At 37.0% G+C, this 9,827-nt stretch overlaps 1 protein-coding gene and 1 non-coding gene across 2 annotated transcripts; both read left to right on the top strand.

The window, feature by feature from the left end:
• Window positions 1-6,021: 6,021 nt before the first annotated feature.
• Window positions 6,022-6,166, top strand: LOC121753482. Its single transcript, XR_006040455.1, has one exon. It is a non-coding gene; the product is annotated as a small nucleolar RNA Z247 (small nucleolar RNA).
• A 2,627-nt stretch (window positions 6,167-8,793) lies between these two features.
• Window positions 8,794-9,714, top strand: LOC121751867 (uncharacterized mitochondrial protein AtMg00810-like). The gene has a single exon (XM_042146659.1). It carries the CDS (start codon window positions 8,794-8,796, stop codon window positions 9,712-9,714), a length of 921 nt encoding a protein of 306 aa, XP_042002593.1.
• The last annotated feature ends 113 nt before the right edge of the window (window positions 9,715-9,827 follow it).

Raw genomic sequence — 9,827 nt, 5'->3', positions numbered from 1 at the left:
TGCCAAGATCGTTATCCAGCTGGAGGTCGTGCCGAGCCTATAAATAGAGGATGTGCCACCACACAAAGTAGAGCCGATCCTTTACTTTTCCGTCTAGTTTAGCGTAGTTCTAGTGTTTAGTTCAGTTCTCTAGAATAACTTAGTTTAGCTTAGATAAAGTAATGCTTAGTTAGAAAGGGGGATTGAAGAAGCGCTGCAAAATACTTGTTATCTGTCGGCGTAGTCTTAAGTTTCCCGCCGAGGCTCTTCTCGGTTTTAATTGCTTACGTAGTTGCCCAAGTATTAGCTTAATTTAAATTTCGTGTTGTAATGAGTTTAGTTTTAATCAAAGTTACTTTCGTTTTCATCCTCGCATTTACTGCTTTAATTTCATTTTCGAGCACTTGACCCAGTAGTTAAAGTTACCTTGATCAAGCTAGCAAGTTTAATTCTGCCTAGAGTAAAATCAGTAGTTAAAAACTCCCAAGTTAAAGTGTGGCAGCAGCCAACCCCCTGTTCACTATTCACACACTTGATACACCAACTTCTCTGTGGGATCAACCCCGAACTTGCCGCTTTACTGTTAAAGTAATGCAAAATTGGGAGTTATAAATTACTTTGGTGGGTAAACGAGTGAGAGCGAGTTTGCATCGATCAAGTGGCAACGACATTTGCTAACTGATCCAATCGGTTCGGTTATCTTCAATATAACTTGATCCGAATTCGCTTGTCGTTCGAAACCTGCTCGCCAGTTAAATTAAAATTCTTAATAAAATATTAATAAATATAAAATCATCTTAAAGTTAGGCTTACATTAACAAATTAGTTCGATGATATATAATGAAAAAATATTTTAAATGTTAGTGTTTCAAGAAAATAATACTGTATCATTTAATTAAATATGAAATATTTTTTATTCTGTGTATTATTGATTCAGATTTTATTTCATAAATAACTTGACTTTTCCATATTTTTGTTGTTTCTCAATAAATTTCCTATATGATATAACTAGTATATTTTTACCACTAACTAGAAATAGAGGAATATAAGAAGTTTTTTTTGTGTGCAAATATTGACAAAACTTTAATCACGTATGAAGTATCAGAACTTATTAGGATATCACATAAGAAGTTGTTGACATAAATGTGACAGAATTCATATGTCAGCGAATTTAGGGATTGCCAAAAATGCCCTTCAAGCCATTTGGGCATTTTCGTTCGAAAAGTGGCTAAAAAAACATGATTCGTGATTATGTTTAACGTTAGGGTCATCTGACGATATTTTTTTTGTTAGGGACCTGCAGTGTCACAAACCGAAAAGTTATGGACTTTTGAGGTAGTTCACTCTTGTTTTTTTACTCATCCTTTCACGAAAAACAGTCTCATTTGAGGACAACACAAATTTAATGAGAAATTATTAAAGTAAGAAATATGGAAGAAAAAATAGATAAAGTAGAGAGTAAAAGAGAAAAAGTAAAAGAGAATGAAAAAAAATAGTAAAGTATGAAATAAATGTTTCATTTTTAAAATGAGACTATTTTACGTAGACATTCAAAAATGACAAATTGATTTTTTACTATTTTTATGAGCAAAGTGAGTATATGTTTTATAACTTCTATTTCTATAATTTTTGAAAAAAATGAATGGTGTCGATGATAACTTAAAGCCATGCAACTGTGCCATGTATACACAACATAGGCCATAATAAATTATCAACTACTCACTTCTCCTAACTAATCATAGTTAATAGGCTAAAAAGTAATGAAAAGATAAATTTTACATGTGGATGTCAGAGTTGAAAACTTTGAAAACAAAACCATAGTATTAATTTGTTTCAAACCCTTAGTTTAAGGTAGTACTCGTCATTTCGAAAATTAATCTAATTTTTTAGGAAACTATTTATGAAATGTAGATTTATATAATGATCCATTAGTAATTCAATTAGTACATTTTGAATGATCTACATGATTTATTTAAATCCCCACTACTGTTCCGACACCCCCAAAGGATTAATGAATTCGGCATCGGTTTGCTTGATTAGTAGATGTAACGTTTAATTTAAAAAAAAGTAAAAAAAAAAAGAAGAAGAACTTTCTGTTGTATGACAAGGGTTAAATTGCACAAAACCTAACATTAGAGAACCATTTTTTCAGTCCTAAATTTTGGAATTTTGCTATTTAACAATATTTTTTCCATTCTACTTCATTTACAAAAATTAATCTCCTTCTATTTTTTGTAAATTTCTTTCTACAATAATATAGACTCATTTTTAGTAACAATATTGCAATCCATTTTAAGTTAAAATTGCTATCGTAACTCGTAAACTACTATAACACTATTGAAATGAATTGTCAATTAACCAAATTGTTTGGAGTGAGGTCGATTGGACCTTAATTTGGTTAGATAGAGTTTATCGTCAATTGGGCTTTTAAAAGTAACTCCGTGATACAATTTTTTAAATAAAGATCATTATATTCCAATTATAGTTTACAGCATACTCCTCTAATTAAAATAAAATAACGTTATTGGTGGATTATATATTTCCCCTACAGCTAAATGAACAAACCATTTGTCCAAGAGAGGTAACGATTACCGATTAACATTTGAAAGATGGATGAAAGATTTAATACATATGCATTGTAACACTCACATATGTATGGTTCTATATTTTTCGGCATTGGTTTGCTGAATTTATAGATCTCTAACGTTTATAAAGTCTACACATAACTCTTCTATCAACTGTTAACTTTCTATTAGACGACAAGGATTAACTTGCACAAAACCTAACATTAGAGAACCATTTTTTAAGTCCCAAATTATTATTATTTTTTTTTGCTATTTAACTAAAAATTATATAGTACTATAGTTCTTTTCACTCACAGCTAATAGTCATATTTTTTTTTTACTTTTTTGATATTTTCTCTATAATACTATACACACATATTTTAGTAATAATATTGTACGGAGTAATTCATTTTGAATAAAAATTTATGTCGTTAATAAAAATTGTGTTGACTGTGAGGTCCATTGGGCCTTAATTTGGTTCGATTGAGTTCATCGTCAGTTGGGCTTTTCAATATGTAAGTTGCACTCCGCGATACAATTTTTTTCAATTAAACTTAACGTCATTATACTGATAATCCTATTTTTTCAGCACACGCCTCTAATTAAAAGACAATAACTTTATTTATAGATTACATAAAAACCCTACAGCCAAATGAATAAACCATTTGTCGAGGTAACGATTACCGATTAACATTTGAAAGATGGATAAAAGATTTAATACATATACTATTATCATATGCATGGTTCTATATTTTTCGATTGATTAAGATCAACTTGTCCTGAGATAATGCGATGTTAATTTTGTAAATGCCAAGACTCATAATCAAAGACTAATTACTCTTGAATGACATTGTCTCCAAATCAAGTAACGAGTCATATTTATCAGCCCCAACAATATTCGTAAATTTCAATATCATCCAATACATCAAATCGAACCCCATATATCAGCATTAGTGAAGAGAATCCGTGGCAAGAGCTCTTTCTTTGACAGCTTCCTTGATATTTTGAAGAGACTTAACCAAATCATCGCAGAGTTATTAGGATTTAGGATCAACTTTTTATCAGCGCCGATGAAAATTATTATTTTATTATTGTAGCTTTGGTAATGGATAATGAAGAGTGCATATATAATTATTCAAATTCAGAAAATATAGTTAATCGTGACCATCAACAAGTTTCCATAAAAAGATGAATAAAATTAAATTGTGCAATTAAATAGTTAGTTGGTCTTACTTGAGGAAATCCGCAAACAGAAGGGGCAAATGTAGCGTAAATGATGTCCAAATAAATTGACCCATCACATTTGAGAAAGTAAATGTTGTGTTTCGGAAAATGGCCCTCGTCATATGGCGAAATACTAAGTTAGGGAGTAGTATATAATTATTTGTTAGTTATTGAATTTTAGTGGTCCATTGAAATGAAATAACCCCAATTGAGTAAAATAAGTTTTTAAAAATTGGACAGAGGTACTGTTTTAGCAACTCTTAGGGGTATTCGGTTGGCAAGATTAAATCTCATGATTAAATATGTATCATGTTTGATTCATAAGATTGAACCCTTCAACTTAATCCTAGATGGATAGTTTCATGATAATTAGTCATAGCCTCCCCCTCCAACTAAAATAATCCCATAACTTAATCCTAGATGGATAGTCTCATGATATTAGTCATGACAACCGAACACTACCTTAGAATAATACTGAATGGAAGAAGAACTATTGCTATTACGTTCCCCCATATTCCATTCAACTCCTCTTTCTCCAGCATCTCAGCCAAATCCTTTTCAAATTTTCATAACCACTTACTTATAAATTAATTCTCTTATTATGTCAAACAATAATTGAAATCCCTTACCTCAATTGTTGGAGATGGTCTGAGGTTAAACACCACAGTCGATCGAATCACTGCTCTTCTCATTATTTTCTGCCCCATTTTCTCTATTTTTCACTGTGATTCGAAATTTGAAATGAAACGTAAAATCAAAATCCAATTACTTCAAGATAGATGTAAATACTAAAAAATAATCTGACCGTATATAGAGAGTTGAGATAACGACTGAGGCATGCCTCCGTTACTCCGAGGACCACATCATTTACGCTCTTCCATAATTTGTCCACAACAAAAAAGTTAAAACAACTAAGAATTTAATCAATAATTAAAAATAAATTGAGCACACTAGACATGCCGGAACCGCCGGTTCCGATTTCGAGAAATGTGGAACCAGAACCGAATCGTGAGGCTATTTCACGGTTCCAGTTTCGGTTCGAAAACCGGCGGTTCCGGTTTCGGTTCCGAACCGCCGGTTTTTCGGCGGTTTTTTACGGCTTTTCATGGTTCCGAACCGCCGGTTTTCACGGTTCCGACTAGATTTCACGATTTTCTGACGGTTTTTCATGGTTCCGGTTTGAAACCGTCCAAAACCGGCGGTTCCAGCACGATTTCGGTTCGTAAAATTTGGAACCGGAACCGGCCCGCGGTTCAAAATATGGGCAAATCTCTTCCAGCTGAGCCTAACGCCGCGCCCGGCTCTCACCGGAGTTTGCACGTCTCTGAGAAACAGCAGCGTCGCAACAAACGCCGCCACATCCAACAATGTATAATACAAGATCAAAACCACCATCCAAAGGAGCTTCAGCATGATAGAGTTAAGATTAAAGAAGATAATATAAATATGCAACGTGGCGACGTTGCATAGCCTCTGTGAAGAGATCCCAACAGAATTGGGAATCTCTTGTGGTCCTTCATGGACGATTAGCATTGCTGTCACTTTCTAAATCCTTATTCATCTTGTATAAATTCCTAATGTACTATTGAACAAATGAGCAATGAAATATCTCTTCTGATAATATTTGTCTCTTTCTCTGCTTCCATTTATGGAGTCTATCTCTAAAGCTTTCATGGTATCAGAGCAGGTTATCCTAACCTGGCTCTATACCTTTTTTTGTTCTATCGTTTCTCTCTAGATAGCAATGGCAATGGCAGATAATCAGTCAACCTTCACCCCAAATCCACCCTCTTTTTCCCCATCTCCTTATCCCACCATCAACTACAACCATCCTCTCAGAATCAAGTTGACAAATTCCAATTTTTTGATCTGGCAGCAACATATCCTTGCTATTGTGGAAGGGTATGGTCTTGAAGGTTTTCTCACTGGTGAAGAAGAAACACCTCAACGATTGATCACAAATCCAGAATCTGGATCTGAAATTATAAATCCAAAATTCTCGGCATGGCGTCGGCAAGATCAACTTCTCTCGGTCTGGATTCAATCATCTCTTTCAGAAAGTATCATGGCTCTAGTCGTTGGGCTCAAGTCAGCCAAAGATGTCTGGAAGACGCTCGAAAAGAGTTTTGCAAGCTAATCTAAAGCCAAGATTATGCAGTATAGAATGTACCCGCATTCGACGAAGAAAGAATCGATACCCATGCTCGACTACCTCAACAAAATCAAAGCTTGCTGTGATTTTCTCAACACTGCTGGATTCAAAACCACTGAGGAAGATCATACCCTTTATATCCTCACTGGTCTTGGTTAGGATTATAATCCTGTCATTGTAATAATTTCCTCAAAAACTGATGCGTACTCTGTTGAAGACACTCGTGCTCTGCTGTTGAGTTTTGAATCTAGGCTAGAAGAATCTGGAATGCCTGCTGCAGGGAGCCTTGATGGATCTCAGCCATCCCTGAATCTTGCCCATACCTCCAATCAAATGGACAAATCCACATTTCAACAAAGTCAGCAGAATCCGGGAAGAAGTGATGGTGGCAGAGGTGGTTTCCGAGGTGGTAGAAGAGGTTTTGGTGGAAGGAGTTACTACTCTAATCGCCTCTCTTGTCAACTTTGTCACAAGCCTGACCACATGGTCGAGAAATGCTGGTACAGGTTCGACCAAAATTTCACCACACCTCAACAATCCCAGCCTCTAAGACAATATCATCAATATTTTGCTCCTTCTCACTCTAATTTCAACTCCAACCCAGCTGCCCATCTAGCTCAAATTCGTGGCCCTCCCACCTATTCCCCTCCAGCTTTTACCCCTCCATCGGATTTCAGTCTGGATTCTCAATCAGCCTCTTCATGGTACCCGGACTTAGGGGAAACCAACCACGTTTCTCATGATCTCTAACTTGCACTCAAGCTCAGAATACCATGGTGGTAAGCAACTTCATCTTGGTAATGGCTCCAAAGTTAATATTACTCACATTGGTCATACTGTTCTTAATTTCTCCTAGTCTACCTTTTTGTCTAGAACTCTCATTCTTAAAGATCTATTACATGTTCCTTCCATCACTAAAAATCTTCTTTCCGTATCTCAGTTTGCTTAGGATAATGGAGTATTTTTTTTAATTTCACCCATCGTCTTATTTTGTGAAGGATCTGTCCACCAACCAAGTCATCCTCAAGGATTCCCTTGACCAAGGACTCTACCGCTTCTGCCTTCACAAACCACCCAAGCATCTCAACTCCATCTCAAAGCCTGTTGTGTTTCCTGCTTTCAATAATCACTCCAGTGGCTTACCCACTGTGTGTTCTGCTACAGTTTCCTCTATTTCCAAGTCTGTTACTAGTTTAGAGTTATGGCATAGAAGGCTAGGCCATTGTGCTTATGATGTTGTGAAAAAGGCACTCCAAAACTGTAACATCTCTTTTCAAGTAATGAATTCAAGTCTTCTATGTCATCCTTGTTGCATTGCTAAATCACATAGACTTCCTTACACTTCATCCTCTTCCACATGCACTGCACCCCTCTCTATTGTTCACAGTGACCTCTGGGGTCCTTCTCCCATCAAATCAAGAAATTGTTTCTCCTACTATGTGACTTTTATTGATGAGTACAACAGATTCACTTGGTTATATTTACTGAAGTGAAAGGCTGAGCTAAAGTACATTTTCCCCCAATTCAAAGCTATGGCTTAAAAATAATTATCGCGGCCAATTAATGTTCTGCAATCAGATTGGGGTGAGGAGTTTCAGTCACTTACTGGTTTTCTTAAGGAGCATGGTATTCATCAGCAAATATCATGTCCCTACACACCTCAATAGAACGGTCTCGCTGAGAGGAAGCACATGCACATTATTGAAATGGGACTTGCTATGCTCGGTCAAGCAGCTCTTCCTTCACACTTTAGGGACAATCTTTTTGTCACTGCTGTATTTCTCATCAACCGGATACCCTGTAAGGTACTGCAATTTGTTTCTCCCTATCAGAAACTTTTTAATGTGAAACCAGATTATCACATTCTAAAAGTCTTTGGATGTCTTTCTTACCCATTCCTTAGATCTTACAATAAGCACAAGTTGCAATACAGATCTGATGCTGCAACTTTTTTGGGATATAGCAGCTCACATAAAGGCTATATAACATTATTGCCTAGTGGAAAAGTTGTTGTTACAAGAGATATTGTCTTCGATGAGCTGCAATTCCCTTAGAGAACTCATGCATCTCCTCTCATCACTGATAAACACTCTCTTTTTCACTATCCTCATTCTCTTCTAGTCACTCTTTCTCCACACTACCTCTCCAGCTGCTAGCTTTCCACATCAAAATCCTCTCACACCTCAAACTTCAGTTCAAAATTCATCTAACGATCATACACTCTCAGCTCAAAACTGACCTCCTAATAATCCTCCCACTCAAATCCCCCTCACTATCAGCAATCACCCACAACCTGTTCTCATTCCTCCACAAACTGCTCTCATCCCTGATCCTCCTACTGAGCATCATGATCACCATTCTGATCTACCCTCCACTCACATACCTTTCAGTGATTCCCCCTCAGCTCAAGGCACATCTTCCACTCATCCAATGATTATCAGGGCAAAGGCTGACGTCATCAAGCCCAAGCTGCTGATTGCTACCCTACCCTCATCTCTACTTCCAAAATCTACCTATATTGCTTTACTCATACTCGTTTGGAAGCAAGCAATGCTAGATGAATTTCTAGCTTTGCTTAAAAATCATACATGGACTTTGACTGAGCTGCCACCCGACAAAAATCTCATTAGAAGCACATGGATTTTCATAATCAAAAGGTTTTCTGATGGTACTATAGCTCGGCACAAGGCTCGATTGGTTGCTCAAGGATTCTCCCAATAGCCGGGTTTTGACTACTTTGAGACATTCAGCCCCGTTGTCAAGCCAAACACCATCAGAATTATCTTAAGCTTGGCCACTTCTGCCAATTGGAGCGTCACACACCTTGATGTAAATAATGCTTTTCTTCATGGTGATCGTGAGCAAAACATTTACATGAAGCAGCCTCTGGGATCCGAACAAGGCTCTCCCAACCTTGTTTGCAAATTAAACGAGTCACTCTATGGTTTGAAACAAGCTTCAAGAGCTTGGTTTTTCACAGTACACTCAGTTCTGATCTCTCTTGGTTTCTCACAATCTAAGGCAGATGCCTCCTTCTTTCACAAGTCTTCAAATGACAAAGTGATCTACCTTTTAATCTATGTTGATGATATATTAATCACTGGGAATTCTCCTTCACGCATACAAGATGTCATTGACAAAATGAGCTCTCATTTTTCTTTAAAGAATCTAGGCGAGGTGCAGACGTTCTTGGGAATTGAAGTGAGCAAAACTGATCAAGGGATTCACCTTAATCAGTCAACATATATAAAAGAGCTCTTGTCCAAACTCAACATGCAAGATGCCAAAGGAATATCCACTCCCACGATTTCCTCTCCTCATCTCAGCAAGTCAGATGGCAATTTCATTCCCGGCGGGAAACTCTACAGAAGCACAGTAGGCGCCCTGCAATATGTCAGAATTTCTCGTCCTGAAATAAGTTATTCTGTCAACAAAGTGAGCCAATACATGGCCTCTCCTCTTGACACTCATTGGAAGGCTGTGAAACGCATTCTCCGCTATCTGGTTGGCACAATTGACTTCAGTCTTCACATTCGTCGCTCGAATAACATGGTTAGTGCCTTTTGTGACTCAGATTGGGCCTCGGATCTTGATGACAGGAAGTCAGTCACTGGATATTGCACTTTTCTTAGGTCTAATCTTATTTATTGGTGCTCAAAGAAACAATCTATCATATCTCGCTCGAGCACTGAAGCTGAATATCGCAGCCTTGCTCATGCTGCATCTGAGGTCACTTGGATCATGTCTCTACTTTCTGAAATTAACATGCTGCCACCCAAACCACCCACCATTTAGGTCGACAATTTGAGTGCTATTTCCTTAGCATCCAATCCCGTCCTTCATGCACGCACCAAACACATCGAATTGGATGTGCATTTCGTCCGAGACAAGGTCCTAGCTAAGCAACT

Source organism: Salvia splendens, chromosome 10 (assembly GCF_004379255.2).
Source record: "Salvia splendens isolate huo1 chromosome 10, SspV2, whole genome shotgun sequence".
Classification (NCBI taxonomy): domain Eukaryota; kingdom Viridiplantae; phylum Streptophyta; class Magnoliopsida; order Lamiales; family Lamiaceae; genus Salvia; species Salvia splendens.
This window is presented reverse-complemented; position numbering and strand designations above follow the sequence as displayed.

Excerpts from the sequence above, each read along its gene's own strand:
- LOC121751867 (XM_042146659.1), top strand. The coding sequence starts at position 8,794 with ATGAAGCAGCCTCTGGGATCCGAACAAGGCTCTCCCAACCTTGTTTGC.